General features: G+C 45.4%; 1 protein-coding gene across 1 annotated transcript in view; it reads right to left on the bottom strand.

Annotated features, from left to right (window-relative positions):
• Positions 1-1,260: 1,260 nt before the first annotated feature.
• Positions 1,261-22,086, bottom strand: part of LOC106601007 (SH3 and cysteine-rich domain-containing protein 2-like) — a 56,462-nt gene continuing 35,636 nt past the window's right edge. Inside the window, 9 exon segments of the mRNA XM_045715013.1 lie at positions 1,261-3,842; positions 5,550-5,687; positions 6,947-6,998; positions 16,221-16,309; positions 16,425-16,513; positions 16,660-16,726; positions 17,127-17,245; positions 18,338-18,428; positions 20,036-20,130. Of these exon segments, the coding sequence (XP_045570969.1) occupies positions 3,744-3,842; positions 5,550-5,687; positions 6,947-6,998; positions 16,221-16,309; positions 16,425-16,513; positions 16,660-16,726; positions 17,127-17,245; positions 18,338-18,428; positions 20,036-20,130 (839 nt within the window). The 3' untranslated portion in view covers positions 1,261-3,743.

Genomic DNA, 22,086 nt, shown 5'->3' with positions numbered 1-22,086 from the left:
AAATGAGGCCAGGGCCTGTACACAGAAATGCTACACGAAGAGCGAATCAAACAGGGTCCACAAAGGGTGACAGACTCTCAGTCTACATGAACCCTACCAGAAATGTACATCCTGTGTGAAGGAATAAGCTAACAAACAATTCCTCTAGCTGTATACCCAGTGACTGTACTGTGGTCTTGTTAGCTCCTGGTCTGGGACTGTGAGGACAAGAGAAGTCCTTGCTACACATAGGAACACATGGCCCCAACGGAAGGAAAAAACAATATTCATCACAGACTGTGACACATCATCCATCCACAGACACAGAGGATATAGACTCAAAGATGATCATATTACCATGCACTATGTGAGAAACAAAACATGAAATAATGGGTGCGTTCGTAAATTCACTCTGCCTATCTACTCTGATTTCAGAGCACTAGCGGTTCTGGGGGGGGGGCAGGGGGCATGGGGGCATGGGGGGCTAGTGCCCCTGTGACAACAATGTTGGACCCCCTTGTGGCCCCCCTAAATGTGGAGTATGAAATAATTTTTACATGACACATTTTTGCTATCGTTCTTTTTTTACATCCGTTATTAGACAGTGGCAACGATGATGATTATGAACATGGTCTTTTGCCTGCTAATGCCTGCAATGCAGTGAAGAAAACGATATGACAACAATAACGTCTAATGTAACTGGCCCCTCTAACAGTACAACTGGCCCCAGCTTGGCCCCCCCCAGTTGAAATGGTCTAGAACCGCCACTGTTTCAGAGCACTCTCGTCTGAGTGTGCCAGAGCGCAGAATAACTGATGAATTTACGAACGCTCAACACCCGTTGAATATGGCCGGTGTCAATAAACGTCGTCAAAGAAAGTGGAACTAAATTGTTGCCAGCAGCACAATTACATTCACCAACGCTCTGGATAACATAAAAACAGCCTAACCAGCTCTGCTAGGTCGAGTAAACTGGTCTGAGTGAGGTGCTCTCTCATTTCTTTCTGGAAGTAGCAAGCAAGTTAGCCAACATTAGCCAGCTAGCTTGGGTACTGGACTGCCTTTATGAGGTCTGAACGCTCGAATCAAGCCTCCTCCTCGGCCAGCTTGTCCAGTGTGAGCGCTGAACGCTCCGAGAGCAAAACGCTCTGAATTTACGGTCGGACAATCTGACCAACAATCTGAATTTACGAACGCCCAGAGCGCACTCTGGCACTCCAGATTGAATTTACTAACGCACCCAATATGTTCATCATCATCATACTACTTTTACTCTCCAGATGGCTTATTGTATATACTGTATTCTTATATTACAGGAAGCGGGAGGGGACATGTTATTAATGCCAACAGTGTGACAGCTACGTGCTGCAACTCAGCAAGTAGATAGATATCTGTCTAAATCAATAAATAATCAATACATTATGGAAACATTGAAATCCAACCCATTATCCTATCATTAAACTTGCTTACATCTACATGTACAATACAACAGTCCAGCTACCCCTCCCACTAGCAGTAAAAATGCCCAATAGTGTCGGAGACAGAGAGAAAGAGAGAGGGGAATGGAGAGCGAGAGACAGAGGGAAAGAGAGAGGGGAATGGAGAGAGAGAGAGAGAGAGAGAGAGAGAGAGAGAGAGAGAGAGACTGGCATTTGATCAATGTTGAATTGGTCAGCCATAGACAAAGAAACCTGCATACAGACACATTGATTTATGATGGTTCTACACCTGGGTCAACCTTTTGTCTACGTCTCTCCATATCCCTCGCTCCCTGTCCCTCAGACCAGCGGGACCATGTCCGGTTGTCACACTTACAAGGTCTGTTCATGTGGTTTTCCAGCCGACTGGCTCTTGGCTGTTGTTTGTTTACCAGTGGTGGACCAAACAGACGAGCCAAAAGACACGAACACACTTCCCAAGTCTTCCACGGCTCTTCAGTGCCCGTCTGCTAAATTGGCCAGAAAATTGAAACTAATTTAGAGCAGTTAAAAAAATTGTGTTGTTGCTCCATTTGTTTCTTTTTTTAGCAATGCCTCTATTCATAGATGTTTTCTACAGTCTAGGCTATTCAAACACTACTGAGAGAGAGAACAAAAAACATTGAAGTATTTATGTAAGTATTCACTGCCCCAATCTAATTTCATCTCTTGTATTTTTCATAAATAGGACAGAGAAAAACAAATCTTCTGAAGTCTTTGATTGATTCGCCAGCTGTACAATAGAATGACGGGGCTTAACGTCCATGACCTTCTGGAACCTTCCAAGTGCAAGGTCGAATGTCAGTGAGTCAGCCGGTGAGTCAGGATCTGAGAGAGTGTGTGTCGAAATAAACCTAGTTTGTCCTGTCCTCTGCTGGCTGTCTGGTCTGACCAGGGTGTACTCTGCCCAGTGTCGCCCGCCTGCCCGTCCATCCGTCCTTACAGAGCAGTTAAGTTTTGTGCCAGTCTAAATCAAGCTGATGTCAAATCCCAGCCAAGGGACCAATGTGATAGCTGAGAAAGATGGGAAGGAGAGTGAGAGACGAGAGAAAGAGAGATAGTGAAAGAGAGAGAGAGAGACCGAGAGCGACAGAAAGAGAGAAGGTGGACCAAACGAAAGGATGAGAGAAAATGCAAGCACCTACACCTACAACCATCACCAGTATCCCGAACATCTCACTGACACCGGCATTCAAACAAGTACATCCTTCAGCATGCAATTATCTCCTTCATTGTCACCTCTGAAATGAATTACTATGATCAGAGTAGGCGTCCATCTGTGATGATGTCATCAGGAGCGTGACACTTCTAGTTCATCAGAGAAAGAACAAATGTTTTCTTCCATGCAGTGTCCAGGAACATTACCCCCACACACAACACAAGTACATCCTCCTGACGAAGGTAACGTACTCTAATACTAGGTTCTGTTTGCTCCTAGCAGAACTCGGCTAGGTGTGTGCGCACGACTGTGCTCTCAAACGCCCTTAAAGACCTTCATTTGAAAACACTACAGTTGGCCAATTACAGACGAAAGGGCGTAGACGTCGGCTACCGAACTTCAACTTGCCCCAATACAAAATGTTGCGTGAGCGAACAGACAAAAAAAAACTGCCGAACACCAAAACGAACAAAAAACGGCAAACATTTTAGTCATTATATATGCGCGAAACGGCGCGCCACGTTTTGACTGGATATTATGTGACGGCCTTAATCCTGCATTCTTCAGGCTCATGATATCCAGCCACAGAGGACAGTGAAAAAGAACTGGTCAAATCACACACAGAGAGACCAGACTCACCAGACAGAAAATAGTCTCAAAGTTCCTTCCTTCCTGAGGGAAGTTACTGGAGTCCACAGCAGCCAGTCCTTCAGTCCTAAAACTCTTACCCCTGTGGTGTGGACTAAAGACAAACCCAGTTCACTAATACACAAAGGTACATTACAGCAGGAAAACATGGGGCATTGGGGGCTTAGATAGTCCTCCACAACACCTAGGCCAACCCACTGTGGAAGGGAAACCAACCCTTTCAAGTCCGGGTTGTCAGCTACATTGGGGTGGAGGAGACAAGGTCAGCAAGGATAAGGCTGGGGCATCCTCCACATCACCTGGAATTCACAAGCTGAACTGTCCCTGCTCCCTACTCAGTTTAGCAGGGTGGTGGGCCTCACAATGGTGGTGTTGGAGGACCTCTGGACTGGCTAGTCCTCCTCAGGCCTTAAAGGGGTGTGTGGGGAGGTTACAGGGTGCTGGACAGAGAGAGACGGGGGCTGGTGTTGAGACAGAGGTTAGATCTCCTCAATGGATTCAGCAGGGACCAGTCCTCTCTTCTTCCCACTGCTCAGCTTCAGGAAACCCTCACTGTCCTCACTCTTCCCCACACAGATCTGACAGAGAGGGAGAGAGACAGAGACGGAGAAAGAGAGGGGTGAGAGAGAGAGAGACAGACAGAGAGAGAGACAGAAAGAAAGAGAGAGAGGGAGGGAGGTAAAAATAAACAAGGGTGTTTAGGAAGGTTCAAATCAGGGGCGGAAATACCGGGGGGGACGGGGGGACACACGACCCCCCCATCCTGGGAAAAATATGATTTGTCCCCCCCAATATATCACTGAAACATAACTATGTAATTTAAATAATATTAATAATACGCAATGAAAGCAATTGTGCTGATTATAGACACTTAATAGCGCGTTTTTAAGTTTCAAAAGATTGCGACCCCCCCGCCCTTTGCCTCACAATGGTTTGATCCACTGCCAGTTCCTTAGCTTGCTACGTAACTGCCGTGAGGTTCATCCAGTCAATCGCGCACACACACACTAGCTGAATATGCAGAGCTAGCGCGCAAATATTAACTACTAAGCTAGCTAGTACCTATTCCATTTATGTGGCGTCGTCAAAGATGGAATCAGCAGGCAGATGATGTAAGTTAGTGCTTCAAAGTCCCTGTGATAAGGTTAGCGATAAACTGAAGTCCAAACTGAACAGAACTACACTCTCTTCTACCATTGTCTTAAATATATTTAATGGTCTCGTTGCAAAAGCTAAATTGTCGCAAGGGAACTTTTATTTATTTATTTTATTTCACCTTTATTTAACCCAGGTAGCAAAGATTATAGCAAACATCACTGAAACTGAATTGGTGCTCGCTAGCTTTGCAAATTCAGCTATTGTTGGAAGCCAGCCAATATGAAACAAACTATTAAAATTACAAAAGGTTTGCGCATATGTTGTGTAAATGGTGAACTCATACAGCTGTCAACTCTTGTCATTTTAATCCGTTTCACATTTGCTAGCTACCTTTTAGATCGAAGCCCATATAGAATGATTGAAGATGATAGAAGCCCATCTCCTACTGTAAATAACCTACACACTGTGTGTGTAGCCAGCCAGGTAGAAAAATGGCAGAAAAATAAAAGACGGACATCAGAGTATTTTTCAATACACCAAAACGCATAGTAAGAACCCTAGTAGCCTAATATCTCAAAGACTAGTTGATAAAATGTTCATAAGAAAGAAATGAAATTCTAATGGAAATGTTTCACAATGATGTCATTAGGCAGAGCAGGCAACAGATGGCACACAGACAGCAGAGTTGGGGACAGATATGCAGGGACAGACTGGCAGAGACAGGGAGTCTCAGGTAAGTTTGTTGAGTCTTTGTTTGGCAACATTATGAAAGGTTCTCAATTTTTTGACTTGTAAAATAGGAACATAATTGGAAAATGCCATGGATACCCCCACTCTCAACTTAAACTGGTGACTGAACTAAGATTTGTTAAAGGCAATGGTATTGCTGTTGTGATTAGTTGTGTAGTTTGGGTACCGGTAGTTAGGAGTACGGCAAACACCTTATTTCTTTGGTTCCTCAATATACATTTACCATATTACAATGTAGGCTATGTGTTACAGCACTACTTTTGGTGTCCCCCTCAGGAATTGCTCTTGAGAAAATTTCATGTAATTGTCCCCTCCAAAGTGGATATCAGATTTTCGCCCCTGGTTCAAATAGAAAGCAGTGGAAGCAGACAAGAAATAGATCGTTTGGCACAACTACAGTGCAAAGGAAGAAAGACGAGACAAAATGAGTGTCTCACCTGATCCTCCTTCACTGGCATGTGGCCCATCCCTCGGCTGGCAGGGACAGGCTGGGTGACCCTCCACACCCTCTCCCCTGGGCGCACCCTCTGGACGAAGTTAGCAGGGAAGAAGCCCACCTTGTCTCCACTCTTTCCCTGTCACACAGATGACACATAGAGTAAATATGACATACATTCAAATAAATTCAGTTCTGTATCCACGGAGTTGGGTGTTCACAATTATGTTCTAATTTACTTTGTCTGGATGTGTATGATTTTCAGTGTTTTGTAAACCATCCCATAAAACAGAAACACTGTACCAGTGCTCTACGTATTAACTGAAGGGTTAATACGGAGCCTCGCTCCTCTCTGCGAGAGTCTGAACGCAACCATATCCAGAACATTGAGAGTGACTGAAGCTCATTACCGACTCAATAAAAAGCTCTTTCAGGTCGCAACGCTAGTTAAATTCATTATGTTTCCCTCTTAAAGCGATTTTCGGAGGAAATGATGTTTCTATTTTTGACTGTCTGGATGTTTACCCCTGTCGTTCTCCACCAACATCAAGGCGGTGACCCGATCCTGTAGGTTCATGCTCTACAACATTCGCAGAGTACGACCCTGCCTCACACAGGAAGCGGCGCAGGTCCTAATCCAGGCACTTGTCATCTCCCGTCTGGATTACTGCAACTCGCTGTTGGCTGGGCTCCCTGCCTGTGCCATTAAACCCCTACAACTCATCCAGAACGCCGCAGCCCGTCTGGTGTTCAACCTTCCCAAGTTCTCTCACGTCACCCCGCTCCTCCGCTCTCTCCACTGGCTTCCAGTCGAAGCTCGCATCCGCTACAAGACCATGGTGCTTGCCTACGGAGCTGTGAAGGGAACGGCACCTCCGTACCTTCAGGCTCTGATCAGGCCCTACACCCAAACAAGGGCACTGCGTTCATCCACCTCTGGCCTGCTCGCCTCCCTACCTCTGAGGAAGCACAGTTCCCGCTCAGCCCAGTCAAAACTGTTCGCTGCTCTGGCACCCCAATGGTGGAACAAGCTCCCTCACGACGCCAGGACAGCGGAGTCAATCACCACCTTCCGGAGACACCTGAAACCCCACCTCTTCAAGGAATACCTGGGATAGGATAAGGTAATCCTTCTAACCCCCCCCCCTTAAAAGATTTAGATGCACTATTGTAAAGTGGTTGTTCCACTGGATATTATAGGTGAATGCACCAATTTGTAAGTCGCTCTGGATAAGAGCGTCTGCTAAATGACTAAAATGTAAATGTAAAATGTTTAGGAGAGGCCAACAATATGGCAGGTGATACAGTTCATACTCACACGCCTAACTAACTAGCGCACGCACGCACACACCACACACAAACACACATTTACAGTGGTGTAGATCATTAATTGCCCACCTTCCACCACTCTTCATTAGAATCATCAGTGACCAGCACCCGATCACCAGGCCTGAGAGAGAGAAAGAAAGACAGAGAGGAAGATAAGGGAAGGGGGGTGGGGGGGAAGGAGGGAAGAGAAAAAGCATGGGGGGGGGGAGAGTACATTAAAGCCAGCATTGAAAAAAGAGAAGAGACTCATACAGGGAGAGGGTGTTCATGATTTCAAACTCTGTGTGGTGTATCTTTGTACACAGCATGCTACTGTTCACTTGGGATTAACTCCCCTCCCATGACTCATAGAGGTGGCGACTGGTATCCTAGCAGCAAAGAGTGTCGGTCCATAAACCGAAAGGTCGTTGGTTCAATTCCCTGAGCCGACTAGGTGAAAAATCAGTTGATGTGCCCTTGATCAAGGCACTTAACCCTAGTCGCTGTGGATAAGAGTGTCTGCTAAATGAATCAAATGTAGGTAAGGAACAGGTGACTTTGATTCCTACACACTAAAATGATGTTAAAAATAGCAGCAATCATTGGATGTGTAACTGACGAAATAGCACCAATCAGTGGCAAGCATGGTGTCTGACAAACGGTGACTTGTGTCTTGCTCTTTCTCCCTCTCAAACTTTCTCTCACTCACAGACGCACGCATGTATGCACGCACATATCTGTGTAAACACACACACACACACACACACACACACAATTTACACATACAGAATAACTCACATACCCCCCTCCCAAAAAAAACACGCACACGCAGACATGCATGTACGACATAGAGCTGGCACAACGACCGTATAGGCGTGTAACCAACGGTTATGGACAAAGACCGACATGAAAACAAAATAACCGTCATAATCGTTTAAAGAAAAAACATTATTGTGATGATTTCTTTTTTTGTGTGGAGCTGTGGGCTGACTGAAGACGGGACGGCCGAGCATTCGTGCGGTTAAGTCCATATCTGCGGTAACACGGACTCTTAACAACGTGATGAAACTTTGTTTCTCCTTGCTGAAACAAGCAAGGTGTTGTAGCAAACGAGCCTTCAGCAGCCTAGGCAACTCCCCCTTCCCTTGCAATGGCTGTTTGATATTCTGATGCAACCATTTCCATGGTAATGTAGAATGTTCATTCAAATTATGTTGACTGATGTGGCTCATGCAATGGAATGAATTTTTTTGTAATGTCAGTTGAGTTGAATCAACAAATCACAGCACATATTGATGGGTACACTTCCTGCTTTTACTTCCACCCATTACGCCACCATGGACTTGAATGAGGATGCCCATTCTATTAATTCTATTTCTATGGCAACACATGCAGTCAGGAGCAGAGGAAAGGAGAAAATGTGTATATATTTTGTTTTGCCCAGGCTATTTGAACAGTTATTACGGTGACTGCGGTCATTTGGCTGGCCAGTTACCATCATCAAAAATTCCATGACCATCACAGCCCTATGCACAAGCACACATCACTCACAAATACATAAACATGAATCAGACTCATGTACACAGACTATCCAGTATCCACTGTCCTATATACAGAGCTACAGTACTGTACTGTCCTATATACACAGAGCTACTGTACCGTCCTGTATACAGAGCTAGTGTACTGTCCTATATACACAGAGTTACTGTACTGTCCTGTATACACAGAGCTCCTGTACTGTCCTGTATACAGAGTAGTGTACTGTCCTATATACACAGAGCTACTGTACTGTCCTGTATACACAGAGCTACTGTACTGTGCTGTATACACAGAGCTACTGTACTGTCCTGTATACACAGAGCTACTGTACTGTCCTGTATACAGAGCTAGTGTACTGTCCTGTATACACAGAGCGACTGTACTGTCCTATATACACAGAGCTACTGCACTGTCCTGTCTACACAGAGCTAGTGTACTGTCCTGTATACACAGAGCTAGTGTACTGTCCTGTCTACACAGAGCTAGTGTACTGTCCTGTATACACAGAGCTACTGTACTGTCCTATAGACACAGAGTTACTGTACTGTCCTGTATACACAGAGTTACTGTACTGTCTTATATACACAGAGCTACTGTACTGTCCTGTATACAGAGCTAGTGTACTGTCCTGTATACAAAGACCTACTGTACTGTCCTGTATACAGAGCTATTGTACTGTCCTGTATACACAGAGCTACTGTACTGTCCTATATACACAGAGCTACTGTACTGTCCTGTATACACAGAGCTACTGTACTGTCCTGTATACACAGAGCTACTGTACTGTCCTGTATACACAGAGCTACTGTACTGTCCTGTATACACAGAGCTACTGTACTGTCCTGTATACACAGAGCTACTGTACTGTCTTATATACACAGAGCTACTGTACTGTCCTGTATACACAGAGCTACTGTACTGTGCTGTATACACAGAGCTACTGTACTGTCCTGTATACACAGAGCTACTGTACTGTCCTGTATACAGAGCTAGTGTACTGTCCTGTATACACAGAGCTACTGTACTGTCCTATATACACAGAGCTACTGCACTGTCCTATATACACAGAGCTACTGTACTGTCCTGTATACAGAGCTACTGTACTGTCCCTTATACACAGAGCTACTGTACTGTCCTGTATACACAGAGCTACTGTACTGTCCTGTATACACAGAGCTAGTGTACTGTCCTGTATACACAGAGCTAGTGTACTGTCCTGTATACAAAGAGCTACTGTACTGTCCTATATACACAGAGCTACTGTACTGTCCTGTATACACAGAGTTACTGTACTGTCTTATATACACAGAGCTACTGTACGGTCCTGTATACACAGAGTTACTGTACTGTCTTATATACACAGAGTTACTGTACTGTCCTGTATACACAGAGTTACTGTACTGTCCTGTATACACAGAGTTACTGTACTGTCTTATATACACAGAGCTACTGTACTGTCCTGTATACACAGAGCTACTGTACTGTGCTGTATACACAGAGCTACTGTACTGTCCTGTATACACAGAGCTACTGTACTGTCCTGTATACAGAGCTAGTGTACTGTCCTGTATACACAGAGCTACTGTACTGTCCTATATACACAGAGCTACTGCACTGTCCTATATACACAGAGCTACTGTACTGTCCTGTATACAGAGCTACTGTACTGTCCCTTATACACAGAGCTACTGTACTGTCCTGTATACACAGAGCTACTGTACTGTCCTGTATACACAGAGCTAGTGTACTGTCCTGTATACACAGAGCTAGTGTACTGTCCTGTATACACAGAGCTAGTGTACTGTCCTGTATACAAAGAGCTACTGTACTGTCCTATATACACAGAGCTACTGTACTGTCCTGTATACACAGAGTTACTGTACTGTCTTATATACACAGAGCTACTGTACTGTCCTGTATACAGAGCTAGTGTACTGTCCTGTATACACAGAGCTACTGTACTGTCCTATACACACAGAGTTACTGTACTGTCCTGTATACACAGAGCTACTGTACTGTCCTGTATACACAGAGCTACTGTACTGTGCTGTATACACAGAGCTACTGTACTGTCCTGTATACACAGAGCTACTGTACTGTCCTTTATACACAGAGCTACTGTACTGTGCTGTATACACAGAGCTACTGTACTGTCCTGTATACAGAGCTAGTGTACTGTCCTGTATACACAGAGCTACTGTACTGTCCTGTATACAGAGCTAGTGTTCTGTCCTATATACACAGAGCTCCTGTACTGTCCTGTATACAGAGTAGTGTACTGTCCTATATACACAGAGCTACTGTACTGTCCTGTATACACAGAGCTACTGTACTGTCTTATATACACAGAGCTACTGTACTGTCCTGTATACACAGAGTTACTGTACTGTCCTGTATACACAGAGTTACTGTACTGTCTTATATACACAGAGCTACTGTACTGTTCTGTATACACAGAGCTACTGTACTGTGCTGTATACACAGAGCTACTGTACTGTCCTGTATACACAGAGCTACTGTACTGTCCTGTATACAGAGCTAGTGTACTGTCCTGTATACACAGAGCTACTGTACTGTCCTATATACACAGAGCTACTGCACTGTCCTATATACACAGAGCTACTGTACTGTCCTGTATACAGAGCTACTGTACTGTCCCTTATACACAGAGCTACTGTACTGTCCTGTATACACAGAGCTACTGTACTGTCCTGTATACACAGAGCTAGTGTACTGTCCTGTATACACAGAGCTAGTGTACTGTCCTGCATACAAAGAGCTACTGTACTGTCCTATATACACAGAGCTACTGTACTGTCCTGTATACACAGAGTTACTGTACTGTCTTATATACACAGAGCTACTGTACTGTCCTGTATACACAGAGTTACTGTACTGTCTTATATACACAGAGTTACTGTACTGTCCTGTATACACAGAGTTACTGTACTGTCCTGTATACACAGAGTTACTGTACTGTCTTATATACACAGAGCTACTGTACTGTCCTGTATACAGAGCTAGTGTACTGTCCTGTATACACAGAGCTACTGTACTGTCCTGTATACAGAGCTAGTGTACTGTCCTGTATACACAGAGCTACTGTACTGTCCTATACACACAGAGTTACTGTACTGTCCTGCATACACAGAGCTACTGTACTGTCCTGTATACAGAGCTACTGTACTGTCCCTTATACACAGAGCTACTGTACTGTCCTGTATACACAGAGCTACTGTACTGTCCTGTATACACAGAGCTAGTGTACTGTCCTGTATACACAGAGCTAGTGTACTGTCCTGTATACAAAGAGCTACTGTACTGTCCTATATACACAGAGCTACTGTACTGTCCTGTATACACAGAGTTACTGTACTGTCTTATATACACAGAGCTACTGTACTGTCCTGTATACACAGAGTTACTGTACTGTCTTATATACACAGAGTTACTGTACTGTCCTGTATACACAGAGTTACTGTACTGTCCTGTATACACAGAGTTACTGTACTGTCTTATATACACAGAGCTACTGTACTGTCCTGTATACAGAGCTAGTGTACTGTCCTGTATACACAGAGCTAATGTACTGTCCTGTATACAGAGCTAGTGTACTGTCCTGTATACAAAGAGCTACTGTACTGTCCTATACACACAGAGTTACTGTACTGTCCTGCATACACAGAGCTACTGTACTGTCCTGTATACAGAGCTACTGTACTGTCCTGTATACACAGAGCTACTGTACTGTCCTGTATACACAGAGCTACTGTACTGTCCTGTATACACAGAGCTACTGTACTGTCCTTTATACACAGAGCTACTGTACTGTCCTGTATACACTGAGCTACTGTACTGTGCTGTATACACAGAGCTACTGTACTGTCCTGTATACACAGAGCTACTGTACTGTCCTGTATACAGAGCTAGTGTACTGTCCTGTATACACAGAGCGACTGTACTGTCCTATATACACAGAGCTACTGCACTGTCCTGTCTACACAGAGCTAGTGTACTGTCCTGTATACACAGAGCTAGTGTACTGTCCTGTATACACAGAGCTAGTGTACTGTCCTGTATACACAGAGCTACTGTACTGTCCTATAGACACAGAGTTACTGTACTGTCCTGTATACACAGAGTTACTGTACTGTCTTATATACACAGAGCTACTGTACTGTCCTGTATACAGAGCTAGTGTACTGTCCTGTATACAAAGACCTACTGTACTGTCCTGTATACAGAGCTATTGTACTGTCCTGTATACACAGAGCTACTGTACTGTCCTATATACACAGAGTTACTGTACTGTCCTGTATACACAGAGCTACTGTACTGTCCTGTATACAGAGCTACTGTACTGTCCTGTATACAGAGCTACTGTACTGTCCTGTATACACAGAGCTACTGTACTGTCCTGTATACACAGAGCTACTGTACTGTCCTTTATACACAGAGCTACTGTACTGTGCTGTATACACAGAGCTACTGTACTGTCCTGTATACAGAGCTAGTGTACTGTCCTGTATAGACAGAGCTACTGTACTGTCCTGTATACAGAGCTAGTGTTCTGTCCTATATACACAGAGCTCCTGTACTGTCCTGTATACAGAGTAGTGTACTGTCCTATCTACACAGAGCTACTGTACTGTCCTGTATACACAGAGCTACTGTACTGTCGTATATACACAGAGCTACTGTACTGTCCTGTATACACAGAGTTACTGTACTGTCCTGTATACACAGAGTTACTGTACTATCTTATATACACAGAGCTACTGTACTGTCCTGTATACACAGAGCTACTGTACTGTGCTGTATACACAGAGCTACTGTACTGTCCTGTATACAGAGCTAGTGTACTGTCCTGTATACACAGAGCTACTGTACTGTCCTATATACACAGAGCTACTGCACTGTCCTATATACACAGAGCTACTGTACTGTCCTGTATACAGAGCTACTGTACTGTCCTGTATACACAGAGCTACTGTACTGTCCTGTATACACAGAGCTAGTGTACTGTCCTGTATACACAGAGCTAGTGTACTGTCCTGTATACACAGAGCTACTGTACTGTCCTATATACACAGAGCTACTGTACTGTCCTGTATACACAGAGTTACTGTACTGTCTTATATACACAGAGCTACTGTACTGTCCTGTATACACAGAGTTACTGTACTGTCTTATATACACAGAGTTACTGTACTGTCCTGTATACACAGAGTTACTGTACTGTCCGGTATACACAGAGTTACTGTACTGTCTTATATACACAGAGCTACTGTACTGTCCTGTATACAGAGCTAGTGTACTGTCCTGTATACACAGAGCTACTGTACTGTCCTGTATACAGAGCTAGTGTACTGTCCTGTATACACAGAGCTACTGTACTGTCCTATACACACAGAGTTACTGTACTGTCCTGTATACACAGAGCTACTGTACTGTCCTGTATACAGAGCTACTGTACTGTCCTGTATACACAGAGCTACTGTACTGTCCTGTATACACAGAGCTACTGTACTGTCCTGTATACACAGAGCTACTGTACTGTCCTTTATACACAGAGCTACTGTACTGTGCTGTATACACAGAGCTACTGTACTGTCCTGTATACAGAGCTAGTGTTCTGTCCTATATACACAGAGCTACTGTACTGTCCTGTATACACAGAGCTACTGTACTGTCCTGTATACACAGAGTTTCTGTACTGTCCTGTACACACAGAGCTACTGTACTGTCCTGTATACACAGAGTTACTGTACTGTCCTGTATACACAGAGTTACTGTACTGTCCTATATACACAGAGCTACTGTACTGTCCTGTATACACAGAGTTACTGTACTGTCCTATATACACAGAGCTACTGTACTGTCCTGTATACACATAGTTACTGTACTGTCCTGTATACACAGAGTTACTGTACTGCCCTATATACACAGAGCTACTGTACTGTCCTGTATACACAGAGCTACTGTACTGTCCTGTATACACAGAGCTACTGTACTGTCCTATATACACAGAGCTACTGTACTGTCCTGTATACACAGAGGTACTGTACTGTCCTGTATACAGAGCTAGTGTACTGTCCTCTATACACAGAGCTACTGTACTGTCCTGTATACAGAGCTAGAGTACTGTACTGTCCTATATACACAGAGCTACTGTACTGTCCTGTATACAGAGCTAGTGTACTGTCCTATATACACAGAGCTACTGTACTGTCCTGTATACAGAGCTAGTGTACTGTCCTGTATACACAGAGCTACTGTACTGTCCTGTATACAGAGCTAGTGTACTGTCCTATATACACAGAGCTACTGTACTGTCCTATATACAGAGCTAGTGTACTGTCCTGTATACAGAGCTACTGTACTGTCCTGTATACACAGAGCTACTGTACTATCCTGTATACAGAGCTAGTGTACTGTCCTGTATACACAGAGCTACTGTACTGTCCTGTATACAGAGCTAGTGTACTGTCCTATATACACAGAGCTACTGTACTGTCCTATATACAGAGCTAGTGTACTGTCCTGTATACAGAGCTAGTGTACTGTCCTATATACACAGAGCTACTGTACTGTCCTATACACAGAGCTACTGTACTGTCCTGTATACAGAGCTACTGTACTGTCCTGTATACACAGAGTTACTGTACTGTCTTATATACACAGAGCTACTGTACTGTCCTATATACACAGAGTTACTGTACTGTCCTGTATACACAGAGTTACTGTACTGTCCTGTATACAGAGCTACTCTACTGTCCTGTATACAGAGCTACTCTACTGTCCTGTATACACAGAGCTACTGTACTGTATACACAGAGCTACTGTACTGTCCTATATACACAGAGTTACTGTACTGTCCTGTATACACAGAGTTACTGTACTGTCCTGTATACAGAGCTACTCTACTGTCCTGTATACACAGAGCTACTGTACTGTCCTGTATACACAGAGCTACTGTACTGTCCTGTATACAGAGCTACTGTACTGTCCTGTATACACAGAGCTACTGTACTGTATACACAGAGCTAATGTAGTGTCCCCATTACACAAATGCTCTATATGAAGTCCCTTGGGTGTTTGCTCTGCTGCCCTATTTGATCGTCCTGGCTCTCTCTCTCACACACACACACACACACACACACACACACACACACACACACACACACACACACACACACACACACACACACACACACACACACACACACACACACACACACACACACACACACACACACACACACACACACACACACACACACCCGTGAGACACCAGATGGCTGTGAACCATCCCCATGGCGATGCACCTCTTTATTACCTGCATCAACAGCTCTCTTCTCTCCCTAACACACATCCTGACCTTTATACTCTTCTATCTTTCCTTCCTTCTCCTCTTCCTCTCACTCCCTTCTACCCTCTATCTGTTCTGCTGGCATTCTTTGCATCTCTTTTGTCTCTCCCTTCCCCCACCCCCCTGTTTTTTCCTCTCTCTCTGTGCTCATGTCTGTTTCAAGCTGTTCTCTCGATCTAGTCCCTCCACATTTCTCCTCATCCTTTCATCTCTAATTCATTTTCAGTGTCTTTATCGTTCAGCCCCCCCACCCTCCCCCCACCCCAAAGCGGACGGTGTGTATGTGTGGTCAGTAATTGTCATTGTGTTTTACCATTAGCAGGCTGCACCTCCTTAATGGTTCCTTCACATTGTCCCTTCTACAGATGGCAAGGATGTTTTAATCTTGAAGAAATGACAGATGCTGTAAAATACTGTGACGGACACACAAACAGACCCCATTCAATCACTCACTCTAGTCCGAGGTCGTGGTGCTCCTGAGGCAGGAACTTGTAGAGCGCTACATACGTGTGGATCGAGTGAACCTCAATACGTTTGGGAACCTGGATGGACACGGACAGGGAGAAGGAATACAGACGGAAAACGTTTTAGTTAAATATAGTGTCTCTGAACATAAGGTCAGCTAGCAGGAAAAGGACTGTGTGTGTGTGTGTGTACCTTCACACTGGTTTCCTCTACAGGCTCCTGGAGCTGCTCGCTGCCCCCACCCTCAGGTTCAGCCTTCTCGCTTTCACACTGAGGCAGATCTGACAGACAAGGAGATGGGTCACTCAGCCTGAACGATCAGGTCAGACAGCAAGCAAGGATGTACATACTCAAGACACACACACACATAAGTACATGAGGGCACACACAGGTGAACAGACACACACACACACACTCATTTTCTTACCCCCTGTCTCCTGTGGCATCTCCTCCTCCATGCTGTACTGCCTGTGCTCCCCCTCCTCTCCTTCACCCTGAGAAACAGAAAACAACAAATGGAAAAAGAGGGATTTAAGACCAAAAAAAACAGAGGAAAAGATGGAACCGAGTGAGAGAGGTCAAACTCGGGACACATCGAGACACTAAATGTGTTTCTGTAGTTTTCTACGTCAAACCCTTATTTTACCAGGTAAGTTGACTGAGAACAGATTCTCAGGCTCTGAGTCATAGAGATATACTGTAGCTAAGAATGCTAGTTTAAGTGAGGGAGAATTGCTGGGATTGCTAGAAACACAACAGGACAAGAGAAATAGGCTCACATGCAGGTGAACATGTGAAGATTGAATACAGGGTCACATGAAGGTGAAGTCCCCCTCTATAGAGTCACTAATTAACAGGCTGCGTGTCCCCGTGGTACAGGTGGTGACGTCATACCTGGCTGTGCGTGGGCGACTCGGACACGCTCCCGAAACTGGAGCGGCTCATCTGTGCCAGGGATGTCCCATAGCGCAGGGCTGCGTAAATAGGGTCCACCCCTCGCCCCCGGCCTGCCCCTGAAAACACACACAGATATTTAAACCTTTACAGGAACACACGCACAGACACGCACACGTGCAAGCAGACATGCACACGCACACGCACACCCACACCCACACGCACACACACACACACACACACACACACACACACACACACACACACACACACAACCTTGTAGAAGCAGCATCACAGATTGGGATCATAAGGTATAACTGCCATCATAACTGACTTTAAGGGAGGCCCAGCCCAGAGCTCTAAATATAGCTGTAATGACACAGTCCCAGACAGACAGTGACCTGCTGAAGATCTGACAGAGGGCACCAGTAAAGTCCAAGGCTCTTTACATGTTTGCACATTGTATTTTCAGGAAGTACACTGTCGTTTCAGTGTTCTGTGAGATGAAAGTCAAGCATTAGTGGTAAAGGCTGTATTGAGTTGATGTTTTCTCAGAGTTTCAGTCAGAGTGAGAATCAGTTGGGACTGGTTCTCTATTCCAGGTAGAGCTCCATCAATTTAAACCTAGATTTAACTAAACCAGTCATTTCCCTGCTCCACAGTCACTGTAACGGCAGCCAGATGGGCTGTTCTGTATTACCTGATGTGTGTAATGACAGGTGATAATCCAAGCCTGCCCTGGCTCAGACCCAAGGTGAGTCCCAAACAGCACCCTATTCCCTTTATAGTGCCCTACTTTTGACAGGGCCAATGGGATCGGGTCCCATTTTGGAACACAAGCCCAGACGTCAAAGTGACAGACCTGGGGTTATGGTGGTGGGAGGGAGGGGGCAGGTTAACGGAACACTGATGGATGGAAGGAGGAAGGAAACAGGGAAGAAGGAAAGGACAGCAGGTGGAATGAGAGCTGACCCTTATTCATAAAGATCTATTCTATAGGGTGAAAGACATTAATCACGTCCACTTCCTCGCAGGGCTAGCATAGGACACACACATGCAGATAGACACGTGCAGAATACACACACGTCTTCATGCACGACACCCCACACATGGCTGCAGATACACAAATCCACACACACACACACACACACACACACACACACACACACACACACACACACACACACACTTTCTTTACTGGGCATGCTCACCTTGGGTGGGCTGCACCTCTTTGACGACAGCCAGTTGTTCGTTGACCAGCATGGGAGAGCTGAAGTTCCGCTTGAAGGCCCCGACCCCAGACTAACACACACAGAGGAGGGAGAATAATATGGATTTTCTGTTTACATTCATTCATTTTTATAGCCTGTAGTTATGGGTTTATATTCAGCCAATTTATAGAATTACATTACAGTAATTGAAGTAGAGAGAGAGGACGAGATAGGGCAGACTTAGCAGCAACAGTCTGACCAACAGTTGCCAAAAGTCAATACACGAGTATCCTGCGAGAAATAAGATTGCTAACATCCCTGTGTTTTCTCTGGCTTCATTTTAAATCAATTAAACCTGCTGCCGGGGTCTCAACACGCACAACCATGCGCGGGCACACACACACACACACACACACACACACACACACACACACACACACACACACACACACACACACACACACACACACATATTGAAACGCTCACACAAGCACACAGCCTACCTACACTTTCACAACTGCACACAGAACACACAAACAATTTCACACTGAATTAGGCACGGGCACTGTTTCAATGGAGATATTGATTTCCCTGTGTGCTGACATTGAGATGAGCTATCAGCATTGTTATAATGCAGGGGAAGAGTTACAGGGATGAATGGTGTTCCTTTGTTCCTTCCAAAGATATTCTGGCTTATCGTAGAGAATCCTCCCATATCTCACTATCACTCTCTTCCCCCTCCCTCTATTCCTCTCTCTCTCCCTCCCTCCCTCTATCCCCCCCTCCCTCCCTCCCTCCCTCCCTCCCTCCCTCCCTCTCTCTCTCCCTCCCTCTCTCCCTCTCTCTCCCTCTCCCTCCCTCTCTCTATCCCTCTCTCTCTCCCTCCCTCCCTCCCTCTCCCTCTCTCCCTCCCTCCCTCCCTCTCTCTCTCCCTCCCTCCCTCCCTCCCTCCCTCTCTCTCTCTCTCTCTCTCCCTCCCTCCCTCCCTCCCTCCCTCCCTCCCTCTCTCTCTCTCTCTCTCTCTCTCCCTCCCTCCCTCCCTCCTCCCCCCTCCCTCCCTCCCTCTCTCTCTCTCTCTCTCTCCCTCCCTCCCTCCCTCCCTCTCTCTCTCTCTCTCTCTCTCTCTCTCTCTCTCTCTCTCTCTCCCTCCCTCCCTCTCTCTCTCTCTCCCTCCCTCCCTCTATCACACACTCCCTCTCAACTTCTCAGTACAGTATTTTTTTCTACATCCAACAGCTCCTGAGTTCCTCAGTGAATTTCAAACAACGTTGTTCAGGGATCGGACTTCCCCTGCATACCAATGGCATCTATCTGGCGTCCTTGAAGGGATCAAGAGAGATCATGTGTGGTTTGAAACAGATAGGGAATATTTAGACAGGGAGAATTCAGACAGTGGAGCTTCTGCCATCTACCAGAGGGACCACTCTGACCACTGACATGGACAGGACCTAGAGAAGCACTGATTCAGCCTTGGGGCCAGTACTGCTGGGTTGCAGGGGGAGTGTGTGTGTGAAAGGGGCAGTGGGAAGGGGGGAGCGTGTGTGTGTGTATGTGTATGTGTATGTATGTGTGTATGTGTGTGTGTGTGTGTGTGTGTGTGTGTGTGTGTGTGTGTGTGTGTGTGTGTGTGTGTGTGTGTGTGTGTGTGTGTGTGTGTGTGTGTGTGTCCAGATCTGTAGACCAGGGCAGGGAACATACCTTTCCATTGCAGGGCTGCTGGGACAATTCTGAGGTGCACCACAGGTGAGCACCCATCTTACAGGTTTTACACCGAAGACCCTGTTTAGAGTTACCTACAGACAGACAGACAGACAGACAGACAGACAGACAGACAGACAGACAGACAGACAGACAGACAGACAGACAGACAGACAGACAGACAGACAGACAGAGAGAGAGAGAGAGGTAATGAGCAGATGAGCTCCTGCATTTTTCAGCATGTTCTTAAAAAAAGATAGATTTAGAGTTATATAAACTCAACAAAAAAATTGTCAGGAACATATACAGTATGCTACCCTCTACAACATAACCTTCACTCCAAATCAAAACTCAAAACCTACAACCTGTTTTTGGCCTGAATTACGGAATCACCTGGAAGGTTTACAACTACCAAAGATTATTATTCCTATACAGCAAATGTTCTGGAAAACAACAGAAACCTGAAAACACTATCCAACCTGGAACTGAGTGAGTAATGTATAGTCTGAAGATACAGTATATTTTATTTCCAAAAGCCAAGAATAAAAATACATTACATTACTTTATAAGGACTGAATGCTAAGTTAAGGCTGCCAAGCTTGATACAACTCTCCAACCAAATGGAGAGGCCTTAGAAGCTGCCTCCCGCTGTTCAGAGGTAATTAAAATACAGTATCCTGTGTATGTAAAGAATGATAAGACACAAAAATAGCACAAAATGAAGCTCCTTATGGAAAATCAAGAGACACTTTTTGCTGACTATTACAAAAATGGGAACATCAGCAACCTCATCTTCCACACAGGCCATCCCCTGGCATGGCACAGTGCTATATTAGCACACTACCCTTCTGTTAAGAGGGGGGTGTTACCGAAGGGGTGGAAACTCAGGATTAGAGGTCGACCGATTAATCGGAATGGCCGATTAATTTGGGCCAATTTCAAGTTTTCATAACAATCGGTAATCGGTATTTTTGGACACCGATTTGCCGATTTATTTACGCAAGTCAGTTAAGAACACATACTTATTTTCAATGACGGCCTAGGAACGGTGGGTTAACTGCCTTATTCCGGGGCATGGGGGGAAGAAAAAAAATCGGACGATTAATCGGCATCGGCTTTTTTGATCAGCCAATAATCGGTATCGGCGTTGAAAAATCATACTCGGTCGACCTCTACTCAGGATACTAGACAACGAGGACTCTGAGTCAGCTAATATAAATCTCTATAAGTCTGGAACAGTAATGGTACAGGGCAACACCCCCAAACAGTTTCAGCTGGACTTTCACCTAATCAAAGAATTAGCTCAGCAGGAGAAGCTCTCCCTTGAGAAAGATACCCCCACCCCGAGCGGGTCAGACCAGACCTCTTCATTATTTAACCCCACAGACGAGCAACCCCAAGCGGAAAGTCAACCTCCCAGCACAGAGTACTACTCCCTTATTGAAATGAAGGATACATTCACCCAGCTGGAGGTAAGGCAGGTGGAGCTGAAACATCAGTTGATTACACTCCAGTCAGCACAGACTCATACAACAGTCCAGCACAACAACACCCCCTTAACCAGACCCGGAGAGCTGGAGGTGGAGAGAGACATATCTGCACTCTGGACTGTGGTGAGACAACTTCAACAGGAGAGAAAGCAGGAGCAGGAGAAGAACGGAGCACTAGAGGAGAGGATCAGAGTGCTGGAGGAGAGGGTGAGGGGATGGCGTGTGAGAGAGAACAACCTACTAGAAAGGTGGCCACCCCCGCAGAGAAGCCAGCAGAACAGCCCACCTCAGCTCCCAACAAAAGTCTCAACACCACAGCAGAACAGTCCACCCCAGACCCTGACCATAGCGTCGACATCACAGCAGAACAGTCCACCCCAGACCCTGACCACGTCTACATCACAGCAGAACAGTCCACCCCAGACCCTGACCATAGCGTCTACATCACAGCAGAACAGTCCACCCCAGACCCTGACCACGTCTACATCACAGCAGAACAGTCCACCCCAGACCCTGACCATAGCGTCTACATCACAGCAGAACAGTCCACCCCAGACCCTG

This window comes from Salmo salar, chromosome ssa03 (genome assembly GCF_905237065.1).
Source record: "Salmo salar chromosome ssa03, Ssal_v3.1, whole genome shotgun sequence".
NCBI lineage: Eukaryota > Metazoa > Chordata > Actinopteri > Salmoniformes > Salmonidae > Salmo > Salmo salar.
Note: the sequence above shows the minus strand (reverse complement) of the source record. Positions and strands in the feature narration are given on the sequence as shown.